Below are 19,872 nucleotides of genomic sequence, written 5' to 3' on the forward strand. Positions count from 1 at the left end.
AGGAGGTAAACAGTCAGTGGTTGATTAATGTGGTTATCCCACTGTTAAGAATTTTATATTTTAAAATATTTTTAATCTTCTAAAAATAAGATTTTTTGACTGCTGAGAATAACCCATCTAACACATAAGTTCTAGCATAAAGGGCTACACAGATTGACACAGTAATTTCACACCGACTTTGTTAAAACTACTATTCTCAAAGGATACAATGACAGAAGAGTATGTTTTATTAAAAGCACAGTGCGTTTAATAATTAGGGGAAAATGAATGCAAGCAGTACCACTTACCTCTCTGTCAAATTTAATATATTTAATTTTTTTTTTGTTTGTTTCTTTCAGCATAAAGAACGTCACTCCAAAAGTAGGTGATGCTGAAACTCGTAAAGCCATTCGCCGTGCCTTCGATGTGTGGCAGAATGTAACTCCTCTAACATTTGAAGAAGTTCCTTATATTGAATTAGAAAATGGCAAGAGGGACGTGGATATTACAATCATTTTTGCATCAGGTTTTCATGGAGACAGTTCTCCCTTTGATGGGGAGGGAGGATTTTTGGCTCATGCATATTTCCCTGGGCCAGGAATTGGGGGAGACACTCATTTTGACTCAGATGAGCCGTGGACTTTGGGAAATCCTAATCATGATGGTAAGAAAAGATTTTGGTTTAAACAAAGTAAATAAATGGCATGAACTTTCAGGTAACAGACCTGTTTAAATGCTTCAGTGTACCTAAAGGCACATAGTTTTCTTTTCTAATTTTACATTACTTTAGAAATACGTTCAGTTGATTGTTCTATTAGAATCTGAGAGAGAAAAGTTTATGTCTAAATGTAAGTTATGCTATGAAAACATGTTTCTCTTGAAAAACATTGAATTCTTGTTAGCAACTTTTGTGTTCATTCAAACATTGTACTGTTGAATGTTTATATAAACTATTTTCATTTTGGAATTATTTTCCATATATTTAGGTTTTGGAAAAATGTGAAATGTTCTTTAGCAGTGATATGAGAGATTGAGAACAAGTAAGACTACTTCCCAATACAATGTATACCAAGGTAAAAAAACCTCTAGACTTTAGGTTTTCTTTATGGTGATGCAGTAGCAGTATTTAAAGTCAACTCATAGAGATGTAAATTTTAGGTGTGTCAACTAAATAAAAATTAAAGATACTTTTTAAAGTTACTCTTCACAGAACTATAATCTGTCCCTTGCTGAGCTTCAAGTCGACAGGATGAAATTACTGCCATTATGTAGGGAACCTAATTTAAAACTAGCCTTTGCATCTCTGTAGAACAGTATCAAAAAAGAGGTTTTGTTTAGACATATTGTCTGTTCGATGCTTTGATTGATCCAAGCAGCCCCAGTTGTCCTAGTAGATCTCTCTAAGCCAGTTACCTAGAGTTTGAGTGTCTCTTCAGCAAACAATGATTCACAAAAGAGGATTCACAGATGCACAAAGAGTATATTTTTGGCATACAGAAGATGATAAAGTCTACAAGAAGTGCACTGAATTTGTGAACAGTGAGAGGCTTTATCTAATTCCTTTTCTTTCCCTTTCTCACCTGAGATCTTCCAAGTAAAATTCAGAGGTTTTTATGTAGCATTATTTGTAGCCTAGAGTTTGCAACAAAGCTTTAAGTTAGTATTTCAGGAGTATAAGTATGGTAATGTGACTGTTCTTATGGTGCAATACTTCTGCTGTGCTAGAGTCAATGAAGCAAGAGCAGGATACTGCATTTTGAAAGACTTTGGTAGCAGAATAAGAAGCTTATTTGTTCTGGACCAAGCCCTAGATTCTTACTGGAGCAAAATCTGTGGTATTGCACTGCTCACATTTGCCCTTTTCACAAGTTTACCTCAAAGAAACTATGGGAATCTTCTGTTTGTGCAGTTCAGGTACATAGTCACAGCACTGTGAGTCTAAATGAAGGTGTTTTTATGGGCTTCAGTGGGAGACCAACACTGCACTTAATGCTCTGTCATTTTGGAGCTATTACTTCAAGCACTTGGGAAAGTCTACAGGCATCAGTGTGTTGAAGTCAAGGTATCAATTTAAAATGTGACAACTCTTCTGGAGCAGTTCCACATATGGATACTTTTAGTCTTTATGAAAATGTAGAAACTTCTGGCCATCTCCTTCTCCTTTAACTGAAGTAATTTTCAGAGTGCAAAAGGGCACTTATGTCTTTATATGTCTTTTTGTGGTTCAGTTTTATAGAACAGTTTTCAGAAGTTACTTTTTGTATTAATGAATTTTAAGATATTTTGAAAGAAAAAATTCAAGTGAAAGTAAAATGATACTATCACTAAAAATATGTTCTTATGTATTGTAGAACAGTGAACTTTTATAATAAAAAGTTCTGCTATCTATACCGCGAAGATTTAATAGATACAAATGGTATTTTATTCTGCATATTTAATAACTTATGTAGTTTGATGTGCTCTTATATACTTTTTTAAGGGACACTTTTTCCTGTTAGAATTCAATAGTCAATGAAGAAAATCCAGGATATTTTACAACTGGAAAATTTGTGCAAAATACATGAGAGTTAAAATAAATATCTTCCCAACACAAGTTTTCTGAAGAGTTTTGGCAACTCCTAACTCCAAGTTTCATTGTTGAGATGGTATGAACCATGGGTCTTAGGTCACAGATATTGTCCAGAGAAAAACCATATTTTGTTGTGACTCTAGAAACAGCAATGTATGTGCAGTTGATCTCTATATTGAGAGAGTCTATTTGTCTGATTGGTGACTTCCAGTTATCAGGTACGCCAAGTTATGGTGATGATCTTACTGCATTAGCTCATGTCTAAGAATCCTGAAGGAACATCCAGATCTTTTTTTTGCTGAGACTGGAAAAAAATTCCATATGGAAAAAGAAGACAATCATGCCATTTGGGATTGGTGAGAAGAAAAGACTTACACCTCTCTTAGGCTCCCTATTGTCTTGAGCTCTGTCTCAGAGCACTGAAAAGCAGAAGGTTGAAAAATATTAATGATCTTAGCTATAAGTAATTTTTCCCAGGTGATTGTAATTTTTTTTTAAAGCTCATTTCTCCAGTAGTCATCTTCATGTAGTGTTATTCAAAATCCAATAGAAGGGGGAAAATATTTGGTGATTTATTTTTATTTGTGTTCTTTAATCAAGTTTTTCCCCAGAAAGCTGACTTTCTCTGATTCCTATTCTGTTATTTCAGAGTGATTTGAAAACATGGACCAACTTGGTTATTTAGCAGCAAAAATGAAAATATAAGATCCTCTTGGAAAGTACTAGCCTCATTCTCCACCTTGTACTATTCTAATGAAAACAATTTGCATACTGCCTGCCTCAGAAAAGACAGGGGACTTCTTGAAGTGCTTTCATTAACTGTTGTCCTTTTTAAAATAATTTTCGTTCCAAATAGAAATCACATACAAATTCAGTATTCTGAATATAGACCAAGGTAATTTATAAACCATTCTGACCGAGGTAATTTATCCTGATGCCTTAATTGCTGCCTCTTCAAACTTCAGGCTTTTTTTATGTTACCATGTTTGATTGTCTTGTGTTTTGCTTGGTTTTTGTAATGTTCTAGACTGAAAGGACAGTTCCAGTAGAAATGGATCATCTCTACAGTGCAGTGCTGCTTTCCTTTGTTCTCACTTCAGTTGTATGTTTTTGCGGGTTGCATACCAATCTTATCAAGCTGGGGAAGATAGCTGTGCCTTGACTTCTCCCTCATTCTGAAGAATGAATAAGCTTTTTGTGGGAGTAAAGACTAATGGGCCTGTCGCTCAAGAAAAAACCTCCTGTCATACACTTGTAGGCTCTCTAAAATGATGTATTTCTTTGCTTTCGTAATACCCTGTAAGCACAGTGCTGCTGGTACCGTAACTCCAGCTGTGCTGTAGAGTTAAGCTGAAGAGTTTCCTTCCATAGTGCTGCAGGCAATGCCAGAAATAAGCCAGAAAGAAGGACAATAAACTTGCCATCACAGGGGAGCAGTGGAAACAAGGACAGAATTTCTTTTGCTAGGGAAGGAGGAATATACCTGAAGATAAAAGGTATTAAGTTTGAGTTTTTTTCATTTTGCAAGGTAGTGAAATGATAGTCTTCCAATATTTTGGATGAAGTGTTTGTATGCATTGGACTGTAGCCTTCCTCCAGTCAGCTTTCATGTTCCACTTTTTCTTTTAGGGCATCTACTTTTCAATTTGTTCTGTGGGAGTAGGCTTTTTCACCCCATTTCCTTTATGATCTCCTATCCAGGCTTCAGTGTGTGATGAGAGCCTTAGGTTTGTAAATTACTGGGACAGGATGGTTTCTTCATGTATCTTATGAAATACCTAGGTAACTCTTGGCAACTTGGTAGAGGAAGAGGATGCATTTAAAAAAACAGGTATAACACTGTTCAGGAATAGCAAATCAGAAAGGATAGGGAATATCACAGGAAAACATTTCACCGTATGTACATTTAGACATGTCAAAAGAGAAAATAATTAACAGGAGATGAAAATCAGCACTTATTAAGAAAAACTTTAAATGCTAATTTTCTTCTGAACTTAAGTGGTGGAAAGAAAAAGATGTAGAGAGACAAAAAAGAAGGGAAAAAGAAGAAACCTTCATATAACAGTCTTGAGGCTAGGGAGAGATTTCATTGTTCCCATGACTCCCAATCCATTTAGGTGATATATATCACCTCATTTTTTAAATGAAAAATTTATGGACAATGACTAATGTATCTAAATCCAGAAAAGGACAATGGCTTCTTGCTAAGGGTGGCAATATTTTGGAGATATTGCATTGTAAAAATCCTCAACAAAAATATTTTTCAAGGTTTTTTTTTTTTCAGTCGCAATATTTCAAATCACTGTGGTGAAATTCAGAGTCATTGCCAGGGAGTGGCAGGGATACCAACTGTCTCTGTAGTAAATTTTCTGATAGCTAGTAGAAAAATCCTATCCTATGCTTTGTCTTTCTGTATCAAAACTGAAATAAAAAATTTTAGTAAGCTAGTTTTCCCATGTACACTACAGAAATTGCAAATTAGAAGTTAAAACATATATTGTAAACAGTAGTCACTAAGATTTTATTCCATTGTGTCATTCCTGTGGCTGAAGGTTGGCTATGATCACGTAGCAGAACCTTGAGAAAGAGAGGAGGCAGCATTTCACCTAAGAGCTGCTAAATGCAGTCTACACAGTGAGGGCTTCTTCTGAAGTGATAAAATATATATAGGATCATCAGCTGCTGTATTTTGAAGGGGAAGGATTGGGGGTTTTCTGCTTGTTGGTATTTTATTGGTTGGGTTGGGTTGGTTTTTTACTAGGAATCCCTTGTAAAGCCTTGGAGAGAACAAGAACTGTTCTCAGTTTAGTTTGTAGTTTTCCCAGTAATTTAAAAGTCGACAGTTTCAAAAACCAAATGAATCTCAGACTCTTCATTTTTGATGTAACCCAAGAGAGGGACAGATGAAGAGTCTGAAACCAGTTTTCTGAACAGGGACTACAGAGGAAGGTGTCTCATGTTTAGAAACCCATGTGTCTTTAACTAGTTCTGTGGGCAAACACCAAGTACCATTTAATGGATCAAGTTTGTGTAATGTTCCGGTATTCCCTGGCAACATCAGGCCATCAAAGCCCTGTTCCTTATCTAGTGACTATGCTCAAAAGTTTCATTTTTGGTAGATAGTGGCAGAAAAGAAAGGACTGTGATGAATTTTGTGATTAATAGTCACTGCTACCTGCATGTTGAATTCCTATCAGTCTGTAATAATGACTGAGATGTATCTGTTCTTCTTCCTCACTATTCCTTTATATATTTTCAACCAATCTCTTTTCCCTGGATTTATTGCATGATGTATTACAAACATAATTCCCATTAATTATAGGAAAGTTCTCAGATGGAATTCTAAAAAATGTGGTAGAGAAAGCAAAAAGGAAAACATTCAGAGAAGGGACGAAGATAATATAATGAATGATATATCCAATATGAAGATATATATCTTCATAATGGATGAAGATACATATACCATATTCTGATACTAATACTTAAAATCATACATTTTATGGCTTCTTAATTTATATATTTCATTTCTTCACCTGAGAGTGTATGAAAACATTTTTGCTATCTGTCAGAAGGTAAACATCTCTAACTCAAGGCATAAACTCTTGCCTCTGTTTCAAAAATTGCATTGGTTTATCAAAATTGATTTCACATTTCTCTGGCTACATGCACTTAAGTTAGTTTAAACCTTTTTTAAAGCAGTCATTTTTTATTGGGAAATTACTGAATGCATCTAAGCCTATTTAAGGGAGTGTTAAACCAGTTTGAATGGAGAATGCACTACTTTTAACTAGATTAATTTAAAATTGACCTACTTACGCAGGTGAGCTTTTTAAAACAGAACAAGATTTAAATGTAGCTCTTGGGGAAAACAAGGATTTCTTGGGAATGTTTAGATTTCAAGTACATGAGACATGATGCTTAATGTACCAATTACTGGCTAAAATCTGACCACAGAACTCTTTCAGTGGCAGAAAATACTTGGCAAAATATTTGGCTAAGTTTAAGATAAACACAGTAGATTAGGAATGGTAGTTTTATACTCTTCTCTTTGTATTCATATCCGCAAGAAAAATAGAAGTCAAAATGCATGATTTTTTTTCCTCTGTAGCAAATTTACCAAGGCAGCTACTGTACCATACTGAAATTCTGCAGAAATCAGTTCTTCTATCAAAAACACAGAATGAATAGTAGCAAATGAAACTCCATTACAGAATTTTTTTAGTGTTCAGTTTCATTTAAATCTAAGGAGAATATTACTGCAGAGTGCTCATATTCTTGTGGAATATTTGTACCTTGCATATACATGAAGCTTTGTTTTCAGGCAAACAAAACTGAAACTTAAATAATTTAGTAATTTTTTGTTAACTCTCCAGCATTCAGAAAAATATTCAAGTTTTGCAGGCAATAAAAAGAAAAAAACCCCAAACCCATCACTTTGTACAATGCTGTCTGTTTGTTGCCAAGTAAAAGCTTCCTGGTCCTGATGCAAATACAGTATCCAGTGTAATATACTTGGACTCTAGTTAGTGCATAGATTCTGCTGTGGGCACTGTGTTGGCAGCCAAGAAAAATTTATGAAAATCCTGATCTCTGAACTCCATAGATCAACTTGTAGTAAATTTCTTTTGGCTGCCAGTGTGGTTGACAGAGTGCAGGAGATATATGCTGCTGCAAGTATGAACCAGTGGAGTTGTGAAAATTAAGTCTCCTAAGGGAGCTCTGTGTCTCAAACTGTGCTCGTGTCATATGCTAACGTTAGGTATAAAGAAATACAAGCATTTCAGATTAAAGGAAGCTCTGTATTACAATGTTACTTTGACTTTAATTTCATAAAGCATAATGCTCTTAGTTAATTGATCATACAAATATTTCAATAAGCTCTTATCAATATCAAATTTGACCTGTAACCAAGCAGTGTGACTTTGCAGCTGTCACATGTTTTTTTTCCAGATCTGTACTAGGAAAAATTTGTAAAAGATTAATATCTTATTTGAGTTTATATTGTATTAGACTGGTGTATCTAATTGTAAATACAGACTTGCCAACATGGGTTCATATCAAGGGTTATCCTACAATATATCCTATCTCCAGTTATGGCTATTAACAGATACCTAGGGAAGAGAGTAAGAGCAGGGCAAACATGGCAGCAAAACACCAACACATTCCCTCTTATCTTCCAGAAATCTGTGGCTCAGATTTCTGAGCCACGGGCCATGTTTTTGTATTTAATAGCCTTTGAGGGATTTCCTTTCATGAATTGGTGTAATCTCTTTTTGAACTCATGTAAGCATTCGGTATCCACAACATCCTGAGACAATTGTTCTATAGCTTAGATGTGAAAATTATCTCTTCTGATTTTTGAACCTGCCATTGATAAATTCACTTTAAGTAGACTGGTGCCTATATTGTGAGAAACTAGTTTCCTAATCATTTTATCTAAGCCGTGCATAATTTTATGAACGTCTGTCATACCTTGTTTCCAGGATAAAGAAAGATAAGAAGACCTAGCCTGTTGAGTTACAGCTTTGTTTGTATGTAGTTATAAGGTTAAGGGAGCACAACTGTTAATTTAAACTGAATCTATTTGAGTGAAAAATGAGAGAATTAGCAATATTATAAAAGATAGCAAAAATAACTATTATATTTATAACATTACACAGTGATGAAGATGCCAGGATAATATTTACACAAACTTCACAAGTTGCAGACAAGTGGAGTAAAGATTGATTTTTTTAATTTCACCATTTCTCCTGAAATCCAATGTAATTCAGGAGTCAACTAACACAGATAATAACTTTCTATTGCTAGACCTCAAGACTTCCAGTATTTAAAAATAAAACCAGTCTTTCCCCATCAGTAAGTACATGTTTTGTTGATAAGTGCATGTTTTGTTGATAGAACTTAACAGGGTAATCTGTTCTGAAACTTCCCAGATCTTCCATGGAATATACTTGCTTGATGTGCATATGCCCACCTGTTCCATATCTAGTCACCAGAAGATTTTACATAAAATGGTAATGCTGAAGCATTCACTGTCTGCTGCATAAAATGTGTCCTTGAAAAGACAGTAGGTGCAAAGCTGCACTTGAGAATAGAAAGATCCCTTTCAGTTATTGAAGAGGTAGAAAATGATCAAAATAAACTATAAATGGCCCTGGCTGGTTTGTGAGGACTCAGTTATTAGGCATAGTGCTATACAGATAGGAGAAGAGAATCTCTCTGCTAGACATACTAGAGCCCATTTACTGTAAGGCTGCAAGTCAGATAGATAACTGAAAATATTAACTGTTGGTGAGATAATGACCTCATTTTTATTGTTTTGAGGGAGTTCTTTTGCTTTCATGAAGCACCATTTTGGCTCTGAGAAAAGTACTTCATTTACATGTTATTAAAAGGGAAATCTGTTAAACACTGGCAGTCAGTGAAAGAAGTCTTGTGGATGAATCCAACCCATGATCTAGATGTGTGTTTAGCTGGCTGTTTTTAATACATTCCAGGGGCTATCAGTGTGCAATACCATGCTTTCAGCTTCCTTCTGGCCTAAAATTTCCAAGTGCACTATTATGCAAACTGAGAGACTGAGGAATATGTCAAGAAGATGGACTTTGTGATACTCTTAGTTAAAACAATGGAAATGTAGACTGTTACATACATCTCACATTGTGCTTTTTGTGTCTATAGAAGCAAGGTGATATTTATATTGTGGATAATTGCCAAGCAGAAATGGTCATGATGCAAGTCAGGTTGTAAACAAAAAAAAGGCAATGTAACTTGAGCCGTTAAATTGAATATAGCTTCCATCATGTTACAGGTAAACACAGATCATTGCAAGCCTATGTGGAGCAGTTAGAGAAGTTGCAAACTCAGTTATCCCTTCAAACTGCAACTGGAGGTTATTATATCCCAAATACCAGGGCCAGTAGAACAATCTGCTTGCATTTGCCATCTGCCTCAGTTCACAATCAGCTAGCCTATCTTAAACTGCTAATGAAAAGTGTTAAAACCAAGCTGGCTGACTTTTCATGGGAATAAATGGGGAAAGTTCACATTGTCTGTTACATCAACTTTACTGCCAAGGAAATGTCTAGCTGAAAGGCAGAGTGGACCCTTGCGACAATTTTGGCAAAGATTGCACCTACATTGACAGAAAAATAAATGCCTTTTTTTTTTCCCCCAAAGATGTCTTTGTCTTAAACAACAATGAAGGTAAGTTTATCTTTGCAAACTGGATCCATTTAATCGGACACTCCTGTAAATATATTAAGAGATGTGAATATGGAGAACTTCAATTGAAAATTGTTTGTTAAATCGTTAATAAGTTGAAGCTAACATTACTGGAGTTTAATTTTTTGGGGTTTTTTAGCTTTGTTTTTTTTGTTTTGCTTTGTTCTCCCTGCAGTATGCTAGAAAAGAACACTGGGAAGGCAAACAGACGTATTTTGAATGAGTGCATACGTAAAATGTGGGCCACGTGATTATTTTTATGACTCCACAACCCTTCACACACTGAGAATAGCAAAAAAAACCCCAAAAGTAAAACTTCACACATGACAAATAAATCTAGCTCTTACCTTAACCTTTTCTTCCTTTAGAAAGAAGCTTAGCAGATTTTGAGTCCTGAATCTGAGAGGTTTTTGTATTATTCTTGCACATGACAGAAAGTTTTGGGGAAGAGGAAACAAAATTAAATAATTTGACATATTCCAATGCTTTTTTTTCTTATCCCCTATGCATCTTTTCATAAGTGTGCTCCATCAGCTTACAAAAACGCAGTATTTCTTTCAAATGTATGATGTAAAAATAATGCTAATAGAGCTTATGGTGATAAAGAAACTACCTTGAGAGCTATGAGATTTCACACCGGAGACTGAATTTCAGGTTCGTGAAACATTAGTTGCTATGGAAAACTTATGAAAAGCCACAGTCTCAAACATGTTGGATTAAAAAAAAAAAGATAAAATCACCTTCATTATTGAAAATAAGTTGAAATCAGTTCATAACTAAAAATTCACCTGATAATTAATGGCTTGAAATTGATTTTCTATTCTTTTCTATCTGATCTATTAGTGGAAATAATTTAGGAGAGAGAAACTATCTATGATCCTCAAATTGTCCCTTTAAACATAAAGTGATATTTCTGTCACTTAAAGCAGGCACCAGGCTTAGCATTCCAACTGGAATGTGACCCAGAGACTTTTGAGTCTCTGTTTGCTGCTACGGCCATTTCATGGAAACTTTTTCACCAAGACAGCAGCTTTAGAAAATCTGACTTTTCCCAAAGAAGTTCTATAGGATATTATTGTTGCACTGCCCTCTCCTTTCACCTGCTTTTCAAGGGCAGACAGAAGCTGAAAAATCATGTTGCAATTACTTAGAATGTTGTCATGGTTTCCTGAGAGAATGAGACAAGAATTTTACAGTAATTACATATTTGTTTATCTGTTAAGCAGAAGTTCAATGGATTGTTATTGCAAAAGTAGAAGAATATAAGATAACCCTAAAACATAAGGTAATACTGCATGTGACTTTTTCAAGAATATTATGTGAATAACTAATGAAAGGGTTTTTTTACAATATCTGTGTTCTCAAGCCTAGAGAATAATTTGTGTTTTATCCTGTAATGCTTCACTTCAAAATGCTCAAACCATATGTTCTTGAGGCCAGAATGGTTTTAATCTATATTTAGACTCCTTCCTAAGTAAATGGCTTGGGTTTCAAAAAGTGCTGAGCAGCTAACACCAATACCTGGAAACATCCACAGCTAAAACATCAGGTTGGGAAAAAAAGGTAAAATTAGAAAAATCAAAAAGAACCAGCTAAATTAAAAGAACAACATTGTTTTGAGCAAAATGTTTTGTTGTAGTGTGCACGTGTAAGTCTTGAGTTCAAGTCAATGGTGAATGCTTCCTGGTTTTTTACATTTATCACTTAAGTCCATATCCTGTACTTCTATAAACGAATGTTTTGCCACTGACTTAAATGAAAAGGCACAAGTCAAAAGCCAGAAGACTTGAGGGGGTGGAATTAATCTGACCATATGTTGATGTTTATATCTGAGTTAATCTCATAGAGTCCCTTTAGAGTTAGAGGAGAGAGATATTGCCTTCCTGGGTAAGATTTGTCGCATCCTGAAGTAGGTGTCTAAAATTAACTAGATGAATCATGTCCTGAAATACCTGTTTCTTATCACTGGCAGGTGCAGGTGTAGTCATTTGTGTTACAGTTTTCTGTAGCTAGATGACTTCCACCAGTGATGTTGAATCATGTGCAATTTCAGATTAGAGAAGAACTGAAGTGATAAGTACTTCCAAATAACAGCACCAGCTGGGGTCCAAAGAAATCTCTCTCAACAGCAGACATATCTGTTTTGGGAACAGTTCAGTATTATATTCAGAAAAGGTAATTATCCCCTGTCCCACTTGGTATGGCAGGACAAACACTCTCCTATTGGTGTAAATATGGTAATTTACAAATGGATGGCACCACTTATATTTTGAATGTATAGTTGGTAATATGTTAATATGTAAACATACTTTTAGTTTCCCTTTTCTAAGAATATAGCTCCTTATGGTGCAGTTTAGGAACTGATACTATGTAAGTATGATGAAATGGGACTGTCACTCAGTACTCAGGGAACTGAGGGTATGGTAGTGACATAGGATTAAGGTTGCTAGCTGTACTACAGCTAGCAGTGCTAGCAGAAGCAGTAAAAATATTAGGTCTTGAACTTCAGGAAGAGTTAGGGACTGCAGTATATACCAACAGTCAGTCCTTCTTAGCTGGTTTGTGTTTTTAATGATCTCTTGTGTTACTGGCAGGGCTGGCCATGGTGGCTGGTAGAGGTGGAGACGTAACAGTCCTGGACCTGCCTGAGTGTTGGATGTGGCAGAACAGCTGTGGGAGCAACGTACCCCCAGTGGCACTGTGCTCAGCTCCTTGCTTTCTAATGGGAAGCTCTTGTCTGAGAGCCATCAGACATGGGACTTCTGGCATTGTCCATTCTCCCTGCCTGTGCCACCCACTGTCACCCTGGTTTGGGGTCTTGCTGAGTTCCTAGCACATGGAAGGGAAAGTGTGCTAGGATTGACCTCTGCCCAGACTAACATTCCTGTGTCCAAGCTGTCCTGTGCTTTAGCAGAGGCAGCTAACCCCTGCTTCCATCTTGCTAAGCGTCCTCTTGCAAAGGCTTTCCTCTGCCAGGGGGCCTGGGAACATGACTGCGCTGCCTAACTATCTTGGACTCTCCATCACCCTTTGCCCCGCCTCTGTAATCTTTCATACTGGAAGCTGCCCTTCCACAGCTAGTGCTGAGGCATCTCCATGCTGACAAGTACCAAGAGTCGCTAGTGCCAAACTGACAGTATTCTTTGCGTGCTATAAAGGCTTACAGTGTTTCCTCTAGCTAAAGTGAAATGAACAGCTATATAGGTATACCCACTAATAATAGCAGATTATCCAGTAGATCAGCGTATTTCATATGAGCAAATTTTAATGAAGTAAAACCAAAGTAGCAGATTTGTCTTTTTGTCATTTTTTTCTTATATATGATCCCTAGTTTGAAGTTGTCTCAATTTAGAATGTGGTACCCATTAGGATCAGGTCTCCCTTTGAAGTCTGCAGACTTCTTAGAAAACATATCTTCTTTTCGGATCAGAGAACTTTTAATGATTTTTTTTTCTTAATCACTTTTCAGATTGGGATTCAAAATTGCCACTTCTTTTATCACCAGTCCAAGGGGGGGGGGGGGAAAAAAAGACAAACAGAAAATTCTATCTTGACATTTTTTTCTTAATAAGAATTAAACAAACAAAATAACAGCAAAGGAAGAATTGTCCATATAAAATTCCCAAATATATATACAACATTATGTCACTTTCTCTTTAAAAAATCTTGAAGTCATGTGTATGTTACATAGATACAGTGACAGGGTAAGAATAATAATCTGGGTTTGATGGCTTTAATGTGAGTAAAGTCAGAGGATAATATAATTTCTGTCAGTAGTTTAACTGACACAGGGTAAAAATTTATCTCTGCAGAAAGCCGTCAGAAGATTTAGGCATGAATTAAATTCTGTGTATATTCTATTGTGGGGATTTCAGTCAGCTGTAGGACTCTCAGATTTCTGCCTCATGGCAAGTTATATATATTGTGAATATTGGCAGCATGACTTTGAACTTCCTTCTAGTAATTATACATATTTCTTTATTGTAGGACACACAGGACATTAGGAAAATGGAAAAAAAAACCACCACCATTCCTTCAAAACAAAAGCAGCCACATGCCAGCATTTTAGCTCAGTGGCTTACAGACAAAACCTACATTCATTGTTGTTAAAGGCAAGGATTTGATTTTAATGTGGACTCATGGACAATTAAGGTCCTTTTACGTTTAATCACATTCAGACTGGCGCTTGCTTAGGAATGGTAGAAAGATGTCCATTCCCTTCACATGAATGACCCTCAGGGACCATGGTGGATAGCTGAGAATTGTGTAATACATACTCTTTTCATGCACATATACTCTTCTCCAGCTTATTGTTCCCACAGCAACAACTAAAAACAGAAACAAAGATAAGATAGGAAAGAGTATAAATAGATATGGTTGCTACAGTATTTGCAGAATTTGTAATTGCATTGAGTCTACTGGAAAAAAGTGCAAATATCATTTAACAACCTAGTCATTTGTAATGTTATGAGAATGGCCATTGTATTTTCAAACATTTTTACTTGCTAGGAGAAATCAATTTATGAAGCTCTCTTCTAACAAAATCAAAATTCCATTATAATTTTAATTTGTTTAAAATAGTTATCTGAAGATGACCAGAAAACGCCCAAAATAAAACTTTTCAGTCTGTTAATCAGTATGACTTTATTACTAATAGAATGACAATGCCATTTGAGAATAGTATACAAATTCATTAATGGACCTGAGTGATGAAAAATTTTATCCCAGGAGACAGAGATTCCGCATAAATTAGGTTCACTAGCACATCAGGGTTTCCTCAAAGTATGAAATGAAGCCATAAACATTGTATTTGCAGAAGGAACCCATACCATCTTGTCTACAGCTTTTTGGGAAGCAGCAAGCTCTTGTGTCTTCTTTATCTTCCCTGGGATCATTTCCAGCTGCTTCAATTCTCACTCCTTGGAGAAGTTGGTGTTGATTCACTGGTCAGAATAGTTTGTGCATTTTTTCAGTACTAGTGATTGAAACTGTGAGAAACAAAGTGGAAATATCCTTACATCCATACTTTTTTTAGAAATAATATTAAGAATACATAAAGTAATTAATTCCACCCATTTTAAGCAATTTACTAGAAAGTTGTAGAATGCACTTGGTAATAAATCCAAGTAGTAAGGCAGAAATTCTTACCTTTTCCATGTCCTTGCTTTCTAAATTACAGGCTGATCTGTATTATAAAAGAATGTGGGTTCCTTTCAAATATGTTACTTATCAGGCTCCTGACATCTTCTAAATTATGCCCACAATATGCGGAAACAGTAGAATACTGCCAGAAAGGACATACATACCTCTAAATTCATATGTCCTTACTGTATCTCATCAAAGATTGCTGAGTCACCTGAGACAGTCTTCCCCTAAAGGAATATCCCTTTGTCAGATTTCAAGCAAGCAGGTTTAAATTTCACACTAATCTGTCGATCTTTTTAAAAAAGAATAGTTTTTTGAAAATACAGACATGTGGGTGTAGGTGTACTAAATTTTACACAGAGTAATTAGTACATACTTTGTATATATCCAAGTGCCTGTACCTTCCCTTCTGTCTGCAAATATATATATCAGTAAGTCAATTTGCAAAGATTTTAGTGTATATGTTAGCATACGTAATAATAGAGTTAAAAAAACCCATATTTTTATGTCATTCTCTTTTTCACAATGGAAAAAAGGCTAAATGTATAGCTATGTTATTGAAAAATGATTGTTTAAAATATGGTGTGTACAAGATACACTAAAGTCTTGCAGAAAATGTGTGTACTATATGTGATACATTTTTATTTAAAACCTCAAAAATTTAGTTTTGCTCTTCAAAGCTACTGCATCGTCTCAGCTCCATCTTTTAGTGAAACTTTCCGTAATAACCACCAAGCTACCAAATTTCACTGCCAGTGGCAGAAGAATGAGATAATGTCAGGCAACTATATGTGATTTCTTAGACTGGAAATCTTATTTGGTTAAGAGTATGCCTATGATTTATATTTAGGTCCATGTATACCCTTTGTATAGCATATACGGTGCTTACATAAGTGCATACATAATGTATATGCTCAATTCTGCTGTATTGCAATAAGGTCAGAGAGAAAGACTCTTATAACTGACTAGTGTGATACAGCTAGTCAGTGAAATAGCATGTGAAAAATTCGTCATGTTGGGAAAGAATAGTAACAACAAAGTTAAAAATCTTCTTTGTCTTTTTTTTACTCTTATTTTTGTACGGGGTTTTGGTGTGTTTTTTTCCTTTTCTTTCTGTATACTATGTAGAGTAAGAATTTTACTCTAACATTTGCAGCACTGCAGGTGGTTGGGATTAGCAATGTTAGTTTGATGAGTCAATGGTAAAAATGCACAGAAAAATGAAAATGCAGACTTCAAATCCATCGACACAAGTTCATGGGTAGTGTATGTGTAATATTTTATAATGAACTATAAGCTTGATTTTGAGGTACTGTCTTGATGATACAAGCCTTTCTTGTACAGATTTACCTTTCAGATTCATACGGACTTAATCTGAAATCATCTATCTGCATCACATGAAAATAGAATGATCTTTGGGAGAAACTGCATGTCCCTGTATAAAACATTTTTGTAATTTTCCAGTTCGATTGTAATTTGAAATTCAGTTTCTAGATGTTTTTGTTTTTCTCTGGATGGGAAAGTCTTCAAAATTGAAGTCACATGGCATTTAAACAATGGACAATTCGAGCACACAATGTGTTGTACAATTACTGTAACATGCCAAAGAGAAGAACCAAGTGACATGCCCTGAGGTGTCATTTAGTGCTGTATTAAAAAGTTGGCCAAATGATGAATCAGAAGCTTTCTAAGCCATTAAGGGTATTGCTTTTATAAATTAAGCTCACATACCACTTAAAACAGGAATTAATATCTTCAGAACTAGGGTTTCTTAGTAGCTGGGTGTGGACAAACATAATAGCTTTGTTTGTCTAGAGACATGAAAAATAGTGTATGTATTAACTACAGGAAAAAGCTTCCATACATCCCATGCTCCGCAGTGACGGCTGTTGAATATTTGATATATTAATACATATTTATATTCTGAATTTTGGGCAGTGATTGTAAAGTCAGGCAGATTTAGTACCTAAAATAGTTTATAGCCTTAGAGAAAAGTGTCAGTATAAAAATAATCATTTTGTCTTAGTTCTTTACACACGTATCTTCTTTTTTTTTCCCCTTGTGAAATGAAACTTGAGAAAAAAATAAGAAAAGTAATCAGTCTTTTTAAGCTTATATCCATTCTGTTCCAAATCGCTATGCTAATGGAGAACACAAGAACAGAGATGCACAAGTTTTGAGTTTGTGAAATGTATTTTCTGGTGTTTTTCTACTACTCTAGAGATAAAAATGATGTAGCAGACTATCACAATAAATATTTACCATTGTATATTCTGCAGGAGCAACTTTTAGTTGAAAAATCATCGTAGTCATATAGTTTAACTCTCGTTACTCATGACTCATTAAAGTTTTGTGATGGTCTTTCATTTTGCCAAGTGGACTGAAATATATGTTTCTACTTGGGTGATGCTGAAATATACTCATTTTTGACTCTCTCCTTCAATGGTGGGGACTGAATATCTTTAAAAAGTATCCGATGTCAGTATGATATGAGCTAGTATGAATGTTCACTTGCCTTTACAATCCTTCATCTTGCTCTGACCAGTGGCCAAGGAGTGAAGTTGGCCTACTATCAACCTTGCAGTCAGGCTTCTGTGCAGCCTGGAGAGACAGAGCAAGCACTGAGGGTTACCTTTCTGCGCTCTCAGTAGCTAGTTACAGTAACATTGAGATGCTCAAGACAAGTCTGCTCTTGAAAGTGAAGAGGGACTCATTGTTGCCTAACTGGAGAAATCTAATTATATGCAAAGGAAAAAGGATGGAAACTAAGACATTAGTAAGTTCTACCTGCGTTGGTTTCAGGCAGCACATCCTGAACTTGTTTAAACCTCAGTTTCAACTGCACTTTTATTTGGGTCAGTTTAAATTCAGGATGCCCTGGAGACAATCATGACTCTTTATGGAAATTGTTATGAATAATGGGTCTATTTGACTACAAGTAGAAAATATGTTCTATGTTAAATCACTGACACCACAGGCAAGAATATTATCCCATGTCTTTCCTGTGACCTTCTCCATTCCCTCCTTATTCATTGCTCTAAGGGCTGCTCTGTCTTTACCACATTTAATAGCTCCCCTGATGGCTACAAGTTGTATTGCAGGAGGTGCAAATTACTTTTCATAGTCCTTTTGCCTTCTTCCCTATTGGATTTGGGCTTTAACAAAGTCCAGAGGGGCAGTCAGATGCTGAATATATATATAGATATATAGATATATAGATATCTTTTTTTTAACGTGATCACCCCAATCCAAAAAAAGAAAGGGAGAAAGACATACTAAGAAACAGCCACCCCCTGCATAATATCTGTTCTCTGACACTGGTGCACTGTCATTTAGAAGCACTACCTTAGAAGTGCTCTACCATATGCTCATTATCTGTCATCCCAGAAGGAAAATATGCCAGTAGATGACAGTGTGGTTTATTTATTTCTCTGTTACTATGTAATTCCCACCTCTTTCCCCGTACGGAAATTCCTGGAGATCTTTGTTGGGACTCAGTGGGGACTGATAACCAAAGGATGTATTGATTCTTCATGCATTGCGTAACTGGCACAAATAGAGAGAAGCAACAGATTCTTCCAAGACTCTTTATTAATTGTGGTTTCTTGAAATTTTAGAAATTTTGACAAATTCACTTCCCAGATCTCCTGCTTCAAATAAGAGACATTGTATAACACCCTTTGGTCTGACCAGCCTAATAATAGTGGTAGAAGCAAATAGTATTTATTTAAAACTATTTGAAAATGGTTCAATAAATACTGTGGCCAACTTACTACTACAACTATTAATATAGGACCTAGACTGGTTAATATTCTTAGTTATGATGTAGGAAGCACAGGTCTAGGAGGCAAATGTGCCGTTCACATGGTCTGAAAAGCAAAAGGATGTTTCATCTTAAATATATGAGTTAATGCCAGACAAAGAAATATTTCATTCTAATAAACCTGTTAGAACTCATAACTTTCATAAAACGCAGAAAAGAATTGAAAAATAATGTGAGACATGTCACAGTACAATAGTTACAGTACAGTAACGTCTTTCTTTATGTCTTTCCATCTTAAGCCTATAATTTTTAAAATTATATTAATTATTCCATTACGAGTGCAGAATGAAAACCTTTACAGAGTTACTTCTGTGCATCACTTCCAAAGCTGAGGTTGTCTTCAGAAGCTGTAGATTATTCATATTAGATAATGAGGTCAGCTTTGACTGCATATAGAAGGGCAGATTCAGATGGCAAAAGCATTCGTCACAGGGACCGTCAAGCTTATCAAACCTGTTACAACAGGACATTGAGAACCTACTTTACTATAAAAAGAACTACATCCAAGAAAAAATACTGTAATCAAAATATTTCATCTGGAAACCACATAATTATAAATTATAGGATAAATTCTTCTCATTTCTGACAGCATATTATGTCACATTAATTTTTGAAAGACATTTTTTTGCTCAGTTATACCAAATGAAAAAGCAACAGCATTTAGTTTTAATATTTCTGGATTAAAAATCAGACATTAAAAGAGTCTGTCAACTAAACATATAGATTTAGTTGTGACTGCTTCCATGCTTTCAATCAAACATTTATTTTACAAACATCAGCGTGGCTCCATACATACATCTAATGCCAAGTCTTTCCCTTTCATATATACTTGGGAGAAAGTTTATTTCTTTGTGTCAACAAGAGGAAATACTTGAAAAATTGAAATGTTGTCAACTATGTATGTCCTCAAAGTTCTGTAAGTCTATGTAAAATTTTTGCTAAATTAACTTTCTGACATTATTACTACTAATATTTTAATACTACGTAGGGTTCCAGATAAAATGCCAACAGTGGAAAATAACTGTCTACCCCCAAAGAATTTACAGAAGAAGAGTTAATGTTGAGTATTTCCTTGTTTCAATATAGAGCTGTTAGGCCAAAGTGCAAGCCTTTCTTTATTTATACACTCTTT

At 35.4% G+C, this 19,872-nt stretch overlaps 1 protein-coding gene across 1 annotated transcript in view; it reads left to right on the forward strand.

Moving 5' to 3' along the window:
- Positions 1 to 267: 267 nt before the first annotated feature.
- Positions 268 to 19,872, forward strand: part of LOC104402360 (matrix metalloproteinase-16) — a gene marked incomplete at its 3' end in the record, with an annotated part of 59,232 nt that continues 39,627 nt past the window's right edge. Inside the window, exon 1 of the mRNA XM_010010230.1 lies at positions 268 to 643. Within this exon, the coding sequence (XP_010008532.1) occupies positions 268 to 643 (376 nt within the window). The remainder of the gene's footprint in view (positions 644 to 19,872) is intronic.

Source organism: Nestor notabilis, unplaced genomic scaffold (assembly GCF_000696875.1).
Source record: "Nestor notabilis isolate BGI_N333 unplaced genomic scaffold, ASM69687v1 scaffold2282, whole genome shotgun sequence".
Taxonomy (NCBI): Eukaryota; Metazoa; Chordata; class Aves; order Psittaciformes; family Psittacidae; genus Nestor; species Nestor notabilis.